Consider the following 16,178-nt stretch of genomic DNA (forward strand, 5'->3'; position numbering starts at 1 on the left):
CCCTTGCCCAGACATGGGGGGCGGGAGGGCGGGGAGCGCGGCCTGTCATCAATCACGCGCAAAACGCCAGTGGGAAAAGGCAAAAGCGGATAAAACAAAGGGGCAGTTCCGCTTCCAGGCCTTTCATGCGTGCCACTGTCCCGGGTGACCCATTCTGTGGCATCCTTAAAGTTTCTTAGGAAAAGCGAGCGATGAAAGCGACTGTGTGCACGGGTGAGAGTTGCCTTTAGGGCAGATAAAATGGAATCGGGCAGACTCCTCGTCTCGGAGACGTTGGGCGAGAACAAAACCCTTTTGACACTCTTAACGTGTGAGAGATGAGTCAAGCCGTGGCCCTGAAACCTTCAGGTCTGCTTGTGTAATCGTTGTCAATTAAAAAAAAAAATGAATCAAGTTCGTTCTACCTGCGAGTAGGGGGAGAGAAGAACGGAATGAATCTTGGCTGGGCACGTAGGATTGATTTGCCCTTGCTACGGTTAGTCTAAGTGAGTAGCTTCCAGTAATGCACTTAAGAACGGTTAAAGCTCGCTGCCATGAGTGGCTGTAGCGCTTGAGGTATGGATCTGTGTCCTTTGTGTGCAGGAAAAAAGCCCTCTGCAGTTGTTGCAGCCGAATTCCTTCTGGTGCTGCGTTCGGTACTCCCTTTTACACAAAAGTTGGCCCCTGATAACTGCTGGTATTACCGAGCATTAAGTTTGAATGTGTTTTCAAATTGCCATCTCCTCCATGCAGGACAGTGCCTTGCTTCGGTATTCTTAGTTCTGAAAACTGTACAGTAGAGTCAATTTTTTACAGGTTTTAAATAATAAGAAACGGCTGTGGAGGAAATAATATAGCAGGCATACAAAGTACTTAAACTTGGCATCAGTGCCTTGATATTTTTTTTGAACCTCTAGGAAAAGATCTTGAATGAGTCAGCGGTCTGGGATGAGAGTTGTGATGGATGGCACTCGCTGGTACAGTGAGGCATTACATATACTTTGAGCTAGATGTTTAAAATCAGGATTAATTTGATTCTTTTTAGAAGATAAGTGTTGCTTTATTGCAAGGATTTCTTTTGGTTTCTTTGGGATTTGGAGAGCTCAGGTTATGAATATTTAATATAAATATTGTCTGGCCAGTAAATATGTATTGTTGAAAGGAGACAAATCGATAAAATTTTCATTAGAGAGAACCTACAGCAGTATTTGAGGTAATACCTAAACTCCTATCTTAATGATTATGAAGCTCTTAAAAACGAAAATGTTACAGAAGCTTGGCAAATACAGGCCCCATGTTCTCCTGAGAAAATCAGAGGTGCAGGTGGTAATCCATGTGAAAAGGTGACTCTGTACTGACAAGGGTGTGTTTTATGTAAGCCATTTGTGTAATATAATGAAAAGTGTGGGACAGTAAACCAAAATGTCTCTTACAGCCCTTGAATGCTCCTGAGCAAAACTTGAGGCATTTATAAATTGTGCAGTTACATGGGATTTGCTTAAAAGCTCCCTCTATGGTTTCTGTTACAAGGAAAAAAATCTTTATACAGCGCTAGTGCAAACGTGACAGTTAAGCAGCTTGCTTAGTTTTTATTTTCAGTTGAATTTACGGGTATTACGACATTGTGTATATTTCATTTCAACCATCAGGGAGCAAAATAGAGCTTATCATTTTAAAGGGGCCACTTGAAAGATTTTGTGGGATTCATCTCATCTAATTTTGTAAATGTACATCTGACCTAATAATTTGTGGTTTTCTTGATAGTCGGTTGGAAGAAACAGATGGTTTATTCTAGAGCTCTGATTTGGGATGAGGCAAAATGTGCTGTAGAAATATGTATTGCTTTCCATTGACTGTAAAATGAATTTGCATGACCATTTCTGATGTACATGTCTACATTTGGGTCAGATGAATCTTGCTCTGTGTCTGAGAAGAACACCAGTCCAATTTTAAGTGTTCCCAACTGAGTCACCATTTTGTTCAGCTTTTGTATTGGGAAATTTAGTAACAATAGCCAGAATTCAGTTGACTTTACTTACGGTTTTCTCAGTGTGTTACTGTAATGCTTAGGTTTCCAGCACTTAAAAAGTGACTCTCTGAATTCTGTTTAACAATAAGTAATGGTCATATGAAATCAGAGCTCTGGATATAAAACCTGATGCTGATACTTTAAGTTTACGCTTATGTATTTTTCTTCTATCTGATACTCTGCCCTGGTAGTGTTTAACTTCATCCAATGGAGACTATATCAGCAACAGAACTTCTTACCACATGGTTAATCATTTAAAAAATGAATTATCTGGAAGCAGAATACAGATTGATTGAGGGGCGTGCTGAGAACTAAGAATACAGTATGGTAGTCAGATGAGAATACAGCTGTCTTTATAGAGTGGTCATAGACAAATAAACGATTTGTCTGTTTGAGAGAGGGTAGGCTTATTCAAGATGAAATTTATCTCTCACAAGAGTGTTTTAATATTTTGTGGTTATTTGAACAGCTGTTAGGTCACTTCCAGTTTCTCAATGAATTTGGCAGCCAAGCTGTAATTGTGGCTTTACTGTCTATACTTTCTGTGGAATTGTGCTTTTTTTGCTTGAGCATACTCTTCAGTATGTTTGCTAGTTTTTGGATACCATTGTTTGCACCTAGAATTATGTCTTTAAAACGGTGTTCACGACAAGTGATGCAGAAATACCTGCCTGGCAAAAGATGGGTTCAATTTTGAGAGTGGCTCCTCTAAGAGGTTTTCTGCTGCTTGAACACTACAGACGAGTTTTACTTTCATGTAAGTTCTAGCTATAAATGAGACTGTTCTCTGTCATCAGAATAACTGCACTTGGGTCTGGATGCCTGTGCGTAATGCATTTGTACATGTTTGGTTTCCGCTGAAGTCCTAAGGGTGCTGTCCTGTTTCGAAGCTGTTAAATGAATTCTAGAGGGTGAAAGGAGGAAATGGTGGCAGTTGTTGTTTTTTTCCTGTTCTCTGTTGGATGCTTTAGAACCATTATTTGCAGTTTTACCCAGGTGAAAGATTATGTTGGGGGAGGGAGGGAGGAAGAAAAAAACAAAAGAATAAACTACACTTAAGTTGTTTTCTAAATTCAAAGGCAGGTTAATGTTAGAAAGCCTGCACGTCTGGATATTTGAGACTGAAGCTACAGTGGGGAAAAAAACGCCACAAATTTTTGCATCTGCACATGCAATTTTTTCTCCATCTGAAACATTCATCTGCCTGAATGCTTCCCCAGCAACTAACTGATGTTGCAAACCAAAAATTGTAGTGGGTGGGGTTATTGAGAACAGTCCTCCAACTCGGGTCACTGGTTGAAATCCAAGCAGAGATAATGTCAAATGTTTGACGGAATGTGGAAACTATTGAATTTGTGCAGTATTTAGTAATGAGTATGCATAGTTGGTATTTGCTGCTCTAATGGCAGTTGTATAGCAAATGTCTCTAGTTAAAGATGGCAAATGGAGTTGCTTTTAAGAGTCCCTCTCTCATGAGGAACTCTACAAACAAAAGGTAGATAAATTTGTCTTAAATGTATACCTTTTTCTTTCACAGAATAATCTGGAAAAGAACTGGATCAAATTAGCACAATTTTTCGAAGTTAATGCAAGAAAATGACTTTGACCTTTTGAATAGGAAGAACTGTTAGTCTTGCCTATAGGCTGTCCTCCTATGACCTTTCAGTTGCCCTGTTGAGCAAACTTCACTACTTCTGTCTGAAACTTGGTCAGACAGCGGCCAAGTACAGGTTTCTCTTTTAAATTAACAGATCTAGTGGCTTTGGAATGTGACATATTAGTAGTGCTGCATCTCTTGCTGCTTAATTTCTGTTTTGTTAACATTTATCTGCATGTGTATTTATTGCTAAACTATCTTGGCAAGATGCCGGGTTTCTCATTGTGCTCCAGTATTGCAGAAATCATTAGGATTTTTAAAAACAAAACATTCCCACCCCTTAAAAAAGAAAGAAAAAGCACATAATGGCTGCATCTGGACTTGATAATTTAATTTATATGAGAAATTTCTATATAGATGCCTGTGGTGACTATAAATGTTAAATACCCTTGGTTGTAGATGTCATAAAATGTTCAAGCAGTTTTTTGTTTCACTGGCAAGTCTGATAAATGCAATGTGACATTTTTTTATGTGAAGAGAAAGATCTAATTGCTGTGTCTAATACATTTTGTATTGCTTGATGTATTTTTCATTCCTCAACCCCTTGATCAGGAGAACTGGGGTTTCCTGAAATAACACATTTTGCAGAATGAGGTAATGCATATGTGAGCATCCGACTTGTTGTGGGAGAACCAGAACCTTTGTCAGCCTGAAATCTTGAGTAATTTGATCTCATGAGGTGGCCAGCTTTGTGCCACAGAGTCCATTACAAGCTGTTTCTGTCTGTTGTGTAGCTATAGGCACTGCCTGTCAAGTGTCAGCGTGTACCCTTTGTTAGTGTCCTCTCTGGCGCTCAGAGCATGCTTCTCTGAGGTGAGCATGATTTCCAAAAGCATACATTCTGTTACTGAAGTCTAACAGACCATGCCTAATTAAGAAATATAACTGGGGTGGTTGCTCTCAATGTCCAAAGCAAGAGAGCAGGAGGAATATCTGGATTATTTTAATTTGTCTGTGCCTGTGGATTCCCTGAGTAAGTACATATAAAAAGTGAAGAATACTGTTACTTACTGCTCTGCTGCAGTGCTGCACTTAGGTGAAGCTGCCTTCTTAAAATTAACGTTGTGTGTCAGTAGTCTGGTGGGGAGACCAAAACTAGGAATGTGGTAGCATCAACTAGATGTTGCATATGGGTGGTGGCCTAATGGAAGTGTTATAAATTTGAACTAGGACAGTGAAGCAGCTTTGCTTTAACAGGAGCTGAAATCCCTGAAGATGTATGCTGTTGACATCAGGATAGCATTTGATTGATTCACTTAGAAGAAATCTCAGGCATGGTTCAGCTTTGAATGCATATGTTGAATGGTGACATTGCAAACTGAAACCTGAGCTTTAGGTTCCATTTCGGGCCAGGAAAACTGCTACTCTGATTTCAGCTTATTGAGTCACCTTCCTACGTGTTTGGCCAAAGTTTCCTTCAGCTAAATGAGAGAAGCCAGGAACTGAGATGAGAGATTGCTAGTCTTAAAATCAAGCCAAAAAACAAAACAAAACAAAAAAAATCCTTCCGGGGAAACAATCTGCACCTTCGTAGTTGATAAGCGGTTATTAAAATGGAGAAAATAATTGTTTTCCTTGTTACCTTTTCAAGTTGAACTGCTGTTTCCCTTGTACATAATTTCTAGGTAATTACAGGTCAGGATGAAGTAATTAGATGACAGAACTTTGAAAAAGAATAACCTGCCTTTTTATCGTGAATTAAAGGAAGTATGGAGAAGACGTCACTCCTTGGAAATTAATATTTGGCTTTGTAATCCATTAGTGTGACAGATCATATTTCAGATGTCAAACTTGAATTCTGATTTGCCCCCTTCATGTTTCATTCTCTCTTTGTTGGGTGTGAAAGCAGCTGAAACATAAAACTGTGGTTCCCCAAATCATATATCAGATTCTGAAAGAAGACTGGCATGAATGCTGTGCTTCATCTTAATGCAGTATTTCATGAACCAATATACTCAACTTTATCTCTTAGTACACAGAGCTCTAGATTTAAAAAAAAGAGTATCTATGTGTTTCATTATATTCAGGTATATTTGACTGAATCCCCTATGCCTTTAGTGGTCATGGTGAGACAGCAGCAGTCTTTGTCATTCTTGATCTTAGCCTTGAACCTGAAGGAGCAGAAGAGGGCATATAATATAGTCTTGCATAACTGACCAGGATTCTTAGTAATATTGAATTTGAAATGTCATTTATGAAGTACTAATTCATTTCAGTGTGTTAGCTGTGTGGCTTTTTCTTGCTACGACCCCAGATTCGTCAAGCCTAATTTTCACTTTCAGCACCTTTGCCTGGTGTTTCCTGTTAGCTAGCTCTGTGCACCTCTTACTAGTAGGAAATGCTGAGTACAGGGGGTAAAGTGAAAATAAAAAGAAACTGAGGACAGGCCACAGTGATGTATGTTTGATCATATTAAATATAGTCCTTTTGTCATCTCATAAATTACTGTCTGACATACAGTGTCTGATTAGAACTTCAGCACCTATAAGATGGATGCAAGTCTTTATTTAAAACATCTAACAATTTTTAATATATATGATTCAAGTTCTCATTTCAGCTTTATAGCCTTAGAGAAGCTCACTTACTCTGGGTTTTCTTTTAATGAATGCACTTTCAGATTCTTAATTTTTATATGTAAAATAATTTGTTAATTAAAATGCATGTAGTTGTTGAAAAAGACAATTTGGGCCTCCACACTGGAGAACACATTAAAAAATCTGTCCTGTGTTTGACACTAGTTAAATGCATATTTTAATTCAGTTGTCAACTGCAGAGAGAATAGTCAGAGCTAACTGGAAGTAAAGGAAGTTAAGAAACTGAACTTGAAAAGGCAGGAAGGTTTTCTGGAATCAAAATTAGGTTGGAGAATGCAATCTGCTAACTCTAAGCTTTGTTTAACTGGGTTAGAGTTTTAAAGGGCTTTACAGTTAGATGTCTGCCATGTAGGTGTTGTTCAACAGTTGTCTAAGTTGCACTGCCTTAATATTTCATGGCTTCTTTCAAGTGCTGAGATGCTATAACAATGTTTTAAACAGAATATGCTTGTTCATCAAACATTTTTGTCTATTTATTAAGCAAAACTGTAAATGCCAGAAGTAACCTGATGCATTTAAACAATTTTTCTTACTCTCTTAGATAGCGGTGTGGTTTGTTGTTTTTTTTTTTTTGTTTTTTTTTTTTTGGACAAAATAATTCAATTTGACCTTCAGGTTTTCATTTAAAATTAGTCATAAATATTTGCAAGCTTACATTTCACTTCACAGTGAAATAGTTTTGTTTAAAGTCATAGATTTTATGCCACTGTATGTTAATAAAAATGTCTACTCAGTCTTTGCTGCTGCAAAAATGCGCTTGCTTAATTTGAGGCATTACTAGTCTCATCATTCATGTGAGAAGTCATTGAACAGTTCAATGCTGTGTTAAACTTGTGTTTCTTGACTATTAATCTCTCTGTTACAAATGGTGGAAAGAGGGAGGTATGAGATGAGTCATTTTCGCAATCATCTTGCCTACTAGCAGCACCATACTGTACTTCTACAGCTTGTAGTCCAGCTCTCTGTGCTGAGCAATAGTGCCTTAAATGACGTAAGCTACACTACATAGAGGCATACCGTTTACCAAACCAGGTTTTGTACGTGCTCAACAAGTCTTCAGTCAGGACTTCAGATTTCAGGCTTTTTATTCCTGGTTGCTGTTTGCAATGTAGACAGCGTATTGTCATATTTAAGTAGTCCCCTACTCCGTCCGATTTTGCTTAGTTTTATACCTTTACCTGAAGTTACAGTAATGCAAACTGTGACGTGGTTTTGTCAGGACGGGCATCTCCCAATGTATCCATCAGTGGTGTTTCTCGAGATTTTTGATTTTTCAGAGCAAGATTTGAAGATTGGAAGTTAAAAAGTGTTGCCAAATTAGAAGTAGATGAAATTACATTGAGACTTCTGTGTCCCACAATTCAATATAATTTGGAATAGAAACATGTATCCTTGGTGCATGCATCTTAATTTTCTATCCCAGTTATTACTGTTTTCCCAAAGTCAGTACCTGATTTCTCTGCCTCCTGTCCCAGTCATCTGTTCCTCCCTGTTCCATGTGTTGCTTTTGCTTCTTCTATTCCGGCTGGTGTGTTAATATTTTCTCTGAATTATTCCCTATTTAATTTGCAGGGATTGTTAGGGCTGGAGGAAAGCTGCCTGGTGATTGTTGTTTTAACTCTTGGAGTTCTACCTATTGACCAGAGTCTGTTTAGGTTGTTTGTTCTTTTTTTCTTAATGATATTGGAGGTTAATGTGGTTTGAGAATGTTTCTGCAAAAAGAAAATATAGAGGAGAGCTGTAAAGAAGATTTTTACCAACGTTGTAATACCCGAAATTTGGCTGATGGTTTTGCAGCTCATACAGAATTTGGAAAGTATCCCCAAGATGAAGTAGTTGTAGTGAAGGATGCACGTGATCTGTTACATTCTTCAGTTAATGTAAATACAGTGTGAATGTTTGCAGTCACGTTTCTCATAGTGTAGACATGCTTCAGGACAGATGTTATCTTACAAGCTAATTTGATTCCCACTGAAAATTACGTGGTACTGTTTCAGCTAGAACAGCACTTGATTCGGAGAAGTATTGTTTTACCACCATAATGCTGTTGAGTATAAATGTTGCAGGGCCATTCTCTGATGCAGTGTGTACACATGTGACAAATTTTACATGGGATTCCGTTTAATTTTGGAAGCCTGACTGCATCTTGGTTTAACCTGATTTATGTATTTCTGTACCACACTGGACTGTAGTCTGTATCTTGTCCTGCAAAAAGTAAGAATCCTCTAGTCACCCTTGAGTACTTTTTTCCCCCCACTTTCTGGTCGTTTCCTTTTCTTCATTTCCCTGCTGTGCTGCTTTATTATGTCTTCTGCATTTGCTGCTTCTTTGAACCAAGTTATTGATCCTCCTTTAGGGAGCCGAAAATTGTACAAGCACTGTAGGCATGGGACTGAAAAGGTATAAACTGCAAGGCCTTCATCAATGGACAAAGTCCAAACAAGAATCTCCTTTGCTGAAAATATTGGTATTCATGTTGACTGGAAAAAGTTTTTTCTCTTGTTATGAGTTGGAAGCCCCCCAGACTGACTTACAGACTTGAAGAACCACTGCAGTAGTTAAACCTCTGAACTAGGAATTGGCAAATGTTTTGTTTGGTCTACCAGAGGCTTCAGCCACTGGCTGGATAAGTTGGTTACTGAAATCACTTGCTTCACACTGTTTCTTACTAGAAAATGTTTAAATAAGGAACCTCAATAGTGTACTGTTTACAAACATGAAAATTAGTTAAGAAGTTTTCATGGTATTGTATTGGCAAAATTGTGACTAGAATTAGGAAGATACTGAGAGAGTGCAGTCCTTTGCAACTCTGATACGATCACATTGATTTGTATGTATCTTGAGTTTTGGAAGGCTGTCTTTGCCAGAAGTCTAGAAGTGTCAAAAGTGGAAGCCGATACTGCAGGGAATTTTTTTAAATGTGTTTGAGCATTTGAAAGTAAGAATTCTCATGAAGAGGGAGTCTTTATAAGTCTCTGTGAAAGTCTCGTGTAAAAATTAGAAAATTGCTTCTTTTTTCCCCCCTTAATATTTTACATTGCCAGAGGGTATGCAGTTAGATAGTTATGATGTACCTGAGAGACTTTTGGGACGTGGAATTTCAGAGAGAAGTCACACAGGGTTGATAGTTTTATTGCAAGGATTACTTTTTTTCTCTGTAATTGTACAATGGAGATGAAATTCTTAAAAGCACTTGCTGTAGTTTATTCAGTGCAGTCAAATTCTGAACTACATAGTGCCATATGAACTACATAGTGCCATATGAACTACATAGTGCCATACTCCTTTAAAAGAGACTATTGATCTGTCCGTTGTGTTTCTTTGGCTAGATCTGAGAATGTCAAAAATGTTGTGGAAGGTTGCTGTATTTTGGCTGTCCGTTTCCAATGCTTTGAAATTTTAAGCAGTAGCTGCTTTATGCATATTCTGTCTAAATTGTGTTTTCCTCTCCACTTCGCTGCCTATATGCCAGTAACTATACAGAGAGGAATGGTATTTCATGTACATTTTATTCTGGAGTCTTGTTACCCTTAACTTTATGACTGATAAATCCTGTCTGGGGGAGACAGATGATTGCAAATTCAATGTATGAAGGGAAGATGATGAATACCAGTAGAAGTTCTGTAGCCTAATTTTTATATGTGTATATTGTGTAGTTGATAGTTCCTAAATTTTAACCTTAGGCTGTTTATTTTTGTTAGCAGTACTCTGGCACCAATACCTGACCTTAACTAGCAACGTTTTCGCTAGTGTTCTCCTGGTGAAAACAGTCTGGAATTGTTTTTCTTTCAGTTAGTTTCATTGTATGTGTTTTAGGTAAAACATGGTGGGTTTTGCAGGCTGTGTTAAAGAGTCCAGCTTTTATCATCTGTTAATTATCTATAGTGCTTGGTGTTTGAGTGGAAGTAAAGTTAAGTGAAATACTGAAATGTAATTATTTTAGGCTTAATTTTCTTACCGTTTTTCTTTTAGAACAAATTCTGTACAACATAAAACAGGAGTACAAACGCATGCAGAAGAGGAGACACTTAGAAAATAGCTTCCAGCAGACAGATCCTTGTTGTTCTACTGATGCACAGCCACATGCATTTCTCCTTACTGGACCAGCTTTGCCAGGTACCCAGAAAATTCCATGTGATTCTGGTATGTGTTCTTAGAGTCTGTTTGCGTAAATAATTTTCCCTAGTTATCTGGTTGTTTCTGGCACCTTCTCACCAGTTACTGTTGCTTTTTTTGGCAGTACTAGCATTGATTAGAAGATTGTAGCTTCTCGCTTTAAGAATCAGTAGGACACAAAGCTTGCATTGTTTTCAAGAGACCATCCTGCATACTCTGCCACTGATATTGTAATAGGCTTTTGCAAAGCGGCTGTCCTTGCAAAAATATACTGTACAGTAATTTTTACATAAAATAGAAGCTTCAATTTGTAAATGGCAACTGCCATGTAAATGACGTTCAGTGTTTGTGTAACACTCTTGGTGTTTTGATACCCATGCGTATTGTCCATTGTAGATGTCTTCCTCTGGGTGTCCAGTTTTACTTTAACAGTAATTAGAAGTGTTCAAATGGCAGAGAAAGACTTCTTCAAATGTTCTGTAAAGTTCCTTTAATGTAAAAGACATGAAGAAAACCGATTATAAAAATGGTTCTGAACTACTTGTAAGTGTAAATTGCTATGCCCAAACATTTAATCTTAGGTACTTCATCTGCAGCATCATCACCATTGAAAAAAGAACAGCCCCTGTTTACTCTCAGACAAGTTGGAATGATCTGTGAACGCTTGCTGAAAGAACGTGAAGAGAAAATCCGTGAAGAGTATGAAGAAATTTTGACCACAAAACTTGCAGGTATTTTATAGTTCAAAATAATGTGTTAGGATGAGTTTGAAAGCTTAAAACTTTTCCTCATGTTTGTGTTACACTGTTTAAGGAATGAGATTGTGCATACAGGACAGAAAAAATTGTGTGTAGTGTCTTTGATAGATTTTTTTGTTGTTGTTGTTGTTGTTTTAATTCTGTGCTGCCTTGGATAGAAACTATGACTCTTGGGTATTACTAATCAATGGAAACAGTGGGTTTATTTCAGATAGAACTTTCTCTTGTTATCATGTTTGAATTGATCATTTCCTCTTCATTTTTTTGCCAGAAAGACTTTCTATTCTACTGGCTTAAGAGCTCTTTGTGAAGGACTTTTTTTTTTCCTACTTGGGAACTGACTTCCTTTTTCTGGAATTTGGCAAGACGACAGTACATAAGACTTCCCTTTCTCTTCCCAGTAACACCATTACAGTGCTGCCAGTGGTGTTTGGTATCTGCCTGAGCATCAGTAGTTTAGCTGCATTTCTGATGCTCTGTGTTGAATTGTTGTATTTCACATCATTCTGGCTGGTATTTTTGGCACCTGATGCCAAAGGATCATGTTAATGTCAGCATTGTAAATGTGACCTCTCTTTAGTTGTTGAAGTTTCCTACTTAAGAATCTTGATAGCATTTGAGCACCTAACCTATGTTGCATTCAGAGGTAGGTTCCTTCACAGTATGATTTGGTGTCTAATTTAATATTGTGTGATGATAATGAACATCTGAGTGCACTCTTTGTGAATACGCAGGGCTGTTCTGCTTCCTACCTGAAAACACATCAGAATTAAAGTCTGCAAATCTCTTCAGGTGTGGGAATAAAACCTTCTACAGATTTGTGTCAGGCTTGTGGGTTGCTTGTGACAGTATCATCTCTGCATCTGAGCCTCTGTTCATGATCTGTGCTTGCTGATCTGCCATTGCTATGTAAGAAATGACTATAGTTCTCGGTCCCTCTTAAATCTACATGTATTTACAACTCTAATCAGAGCCCTAAATGCCTCTGTTGCTTTGGGCCTTATATTCCATTTCTCCATTTTTCTTTTTAACCTGCTTCAGGTGGGTGAATTAGGGCTCTGTAGAGCTTTTTTCTTCTAATTTATGTATATTAGGAATTGGGTCATTTCTTGCATTCTCTTTAAATGCATTTCAGTTAGCAGTGATCATAATAACCATTTGAAGACATATTTACATTTGTTCCAGACACTTTCTGAGTACAAACTTGTAGTTCTTTAGAGCAGGAAGCCCTCTGGCAAGTTCCTTCCGTGTGCTCTGTCTGTCAGTCCCAAAGGGAATGTTTTTGGGAAGGGAGGGGTATGGTTTCTGTTTGGAGAGTTGTGGTTTACAGTGAAATGAGATAGGTTTACTTGTTCTTATGATGGTGGTCACCAGAAGAGCTATTTGACAGATCATGTTACTGCATCCCATATATCAAGCCAATAATAAATTTTCAGCATTATATGGGCATTTAGAAATAGACTACCAAAAGGATGGATGTAGAAGATCCTTACATAGAAGGCCAGTTATGTTTTTCTGCTGACAGAATGATTATATCTTTTTCTAAACATTGTACAGTAAGGTGATACTCATTCTTACATTTCCATTTACTTCACTAGTTTGTAACTGGAAATTCTGTAATAAATCTCAACTGAATAGCTTCTTTCAAGTGACTTAACTGAATGTTTGCATCTCGGGTATTTTCCTCATTCCTTTCTGAATCACTGTTTTCTTCTAGGTAGTTAGCCAGATACTGCCTTTTTTTTCCTCTCTCGTTCTTTGTGAGCAGAGTTGCCTTTCATACAGAGTGAGTGTTTGATAAATGGAAAACTGGGATCACTCTAGTGCCCTGATTTCCCCTCCTGCCTGTTACCTGAAACCGCTGCGTTAGCATAAAATGGGTTTGTAAGATCCTTTGCAGATACTAAAACCAGAGGAGGAATGTAAGAGGCTAAGGGAAACTTGAGCTTGAAAGGTTTTCTAGAATCTGTTTGTGAAAAGCAGCTTTTTATACTAAAGATCAAGTCGTATAGTATAGTAGTCATATTTATATTCATGGCATTTAGCCACCTTTTGACTTGGATAGATAGAGCATACATGACATGGGATGCCAGTGGTGTAAGTATCTTTACAAGCGTTCGCTTTTCAGTTCAACAGTTCACTGTAGGTTGCTCTGATCTTTGGATTGCTTAACTTTCCCAATCTGAATGCCACAAGGAAGGGGATTTTTAGTAACTGTGGATTCTTAAAATTTCCAAAGCCATAATTTTAACAAAGAGGATGCTACAAAGCAGCTGTGTGTGTTGACTAAAACCTTTAAAGAAGAAGGCTTGCAGGTTGGTTTCTGGCCTTTAATACATACTTTTAGGAAAAGTTCTAGTTGCTGTTATTTTTGAAACATTTAATTTCGAATGAAATTTTGAAACCAGAAATGGTTTCTGGGCAACAGATCCTTCAGTCTGCTCTTCGTGTTGTTTTGTTGTTTGGCCAAGATGCTTGCATGGCTGCTGAAAAGCCATCAATCAGTCAGAACTGCAGTGAAGCGAAGGTCCTGCTTGTGGGCAGAGGGGAACTGGCTACTGTGACCCTGGGCCCCCTCAGTCAGGGATGAATGTCCTTAGATCGTTGGGTCAGGTCCATGCTTTGGGCTGCTGGTGCTGCACTACTTGCTGATTACTGATACCCTGTTTACTTCAAAGGTGAAGCTCATCCCTGCAAGAGGATGGGGACTTTAATGGGGCAAACCTGTGGGACTAGGAACCACTACAAATCTAACTGCATTTTTGGTTGAAGATTGCCTTCTTTGACCTTGCCCTTTTCTCAGAACACCCCACATTGCTGCACATGTATTTTTCCACAAGGGAGGAAGGGGAATGGAGAGGAGCGGCATCTGGTAGATATTACTCTCCTTGTTCAATTTCCTAATTCTGAAAGGTGATATCCTGCTGATGAGTGCAATATTAAAACTGAATAAAATATTGCGAATGTATTTGTATGTATGTGTGTATAGAAAGAATAATCTTTCTGGGAAATAACAATGGTTAGTTCAAAGCCAAATTAATACGTTTGGTATCTAAATTTCATTTCAGTTTACACAGTAGCTGTTTTCATGAAGTCCACAGTGAACTATATGTCTCCTATTGTGGCTACTTTTGTGATTGGAATTAGTCAAGTGTTAGTCACTTAGCATTTCATGCTTTTAGTTTGTCATTTGCTTTTGATTTTCTGGTGGTCACCAAAAAGAATTTCTAACTCTGTAGCAAGTCCCTTTCCTGTACTTCCTGTGTTTCCATTTCATTAAATTAATTTTCTTACATCTGGTAGTGATAGGAGCAGAGAGAAGTTATGTTTCCAACCCTAGCACTGACCTTATTGCTATGTTTGCTTAACTACTCTGTCCCCATTAGGGATCTGTGAAATGGGCACACTTGATTACTTCAAAGTGCAGTGTCTGATGCTTAGCCAGGTGTTAGTTATATTGGGGTCTCTGTGTATGGGCAGCATAATTCTCTTTGACCGTATAACTGTCTTTCCCATTACAGAAGCTTGTAAAGGAAAGTCTTTTAATGAAGGGGACATGTGCTGTGGTTTTGTTCTTGGGGATGAAAAGGAAATGGCAGCTGTGAACTCTGTAAAGTCACTTAAAACTTCTGTTAGTGGATGTGTGTTTAATTTATATGATTTGTATGTATAAAAAAGTAGCCTTGAATATTTTTCAGCTTGAACTAAACTTAATATACTCATGCTTCTAATGCTTGATGCTTACAGAACAATACGACGCATTTGTGAAGTTCACGCATGATCAAATCATGCGACGATATGGAGAACAGCCTGCCAGTTGTGAGTATCTATTTCTTCTGGTTCCTATAGCAGCATTAAATTACTGAACGTTCAATAATTTAAATGGCCACTGTTTGTTGTTGAGCTTCCGCTAGGCCCCCAATTTAAAATACTTTAAATTGGCAATGGGAAAGACTAAGGTTGAAAGGAGGATGTGAGGTAAAACGCAGTTTTGCTTGAAACAACTAGAACTGTCTCCCATAACATGCTGGTTTTTTATTTTTGAAGCAGGGTTTGATATTGCTTAGCAGGTTTGTAACAGAGCTGGCATTTGTCAACTCCACCATTAACTCTTGTGTTCTTTTTCTCTTTCCAGATGTTTCATGAATCACACTTTCTGCATATGTGGGCTGCCCTATACACCCCGTTTTATTGTTGCAAGCTGTCCCAGTAAAGACTTGCAGCAATGCCATATTTTTTCCCCCTGTGAACACAGGTTATCTCAAGCTTTTGTCAGTGGCAACCACTCTTATGCAGCAACTGGTTTTGGAGTGCTCCCTGATGTCAGTACCACCTGGATGTGGACCTTTGCTACCTGTAATAATACCAGTGGCCTCATTTGCTGTATCATTACAATTTGGCTTCTTATGTTAATAAGTTTGAAAAAGTAAAGGATTAAAGCTGGTGTTCTAGAAGTTGCCCTTCACTGGTTGTGTAAATAAAAATGTAGAATGACACTTCTGACTGAAGTTAGTGTGGTTTTCATAACTGTGCACTACAACAAAGCTGTAATCACAGTTAAGTTAGAATGTAATCCCAGGACAATTTTAAGCAAATAGCCCACAGTACTGCCTGTGAAATAGTGAAGGAGGGCATTTCTGTATTCCATGACTTTTTTGGGGGTTAAGAATGGGTTTATATGATTTCTCATTTTTGTAGTTTTTATTTATTCTATCAGTCTTTAACAAATGTTTATTGCTGCAATTTTTCAGTGTATCATTGTTTTACTGCCCTTGTAGTACTGGAATTTAGTTGGAAGAATAAAACATTTACTTCTAATCTGTTTGTTTTTAATATGCAGGTGGAACTTTTGCTGTGTATGAATAAATGTAAATCTGAGTGTTTAAATGAAAACTTTATTGACTAGCAATAGTGGGTGGGTCAGAATTTTAGATTAGGAGAAGGAGGTGGGTGAAAATCTCAGGTGATTCTTTGGAGGGGAAGAAATTTTCCTTAGATTGGCTGTATTGTTTCCTGTTGTGGAAGCAAGTTTGTTATAGAACTGA

The 16,178-nt window shown here is 38.1% G+C and overlaps 1 protein-coding gene across 1 annotated transcript; it reads left to right on the forward strand.

The window, feature by feature from the left end:
• Positions 1–10,231: 10,231 nt before the first annotated feature.
• Positions 10,232–15,951, forward strand: AKIRIN2 (akirin 2; the record flags this gene model as incomplete). The annotated part of the gene is made up of 4 exons (XM_010285360.1): positions 10,232–10,375; positions 10,957–11,106; positions 14,881–14,952; positions 15,269–15,951. Coding segments are annotated over 4 exons (377 nt in total), but the record flags the coding sequence as incomplete, so codon positions are not given.
• Between the last annotated feature and the right edge of the window lie 227 nt (positions 15,952–16,178).

The sequence above is a fragment of the Phaethon lepturus genome, unplaced genomic scaffold (assembly GCF_000687285.1).
Source record: "Phaethon lepturus isolate BGI_N335 unplaced genomic scaffold, ASM68728v1 scaffold42480, whole genome shotgun sequence".
Taxonomy (NCBI): Eukaryota; Metazoa; Chordata; class Aves; order Phaethontiformes; family Phaethontidae; genus Phaethon; species Phaethon lepturus.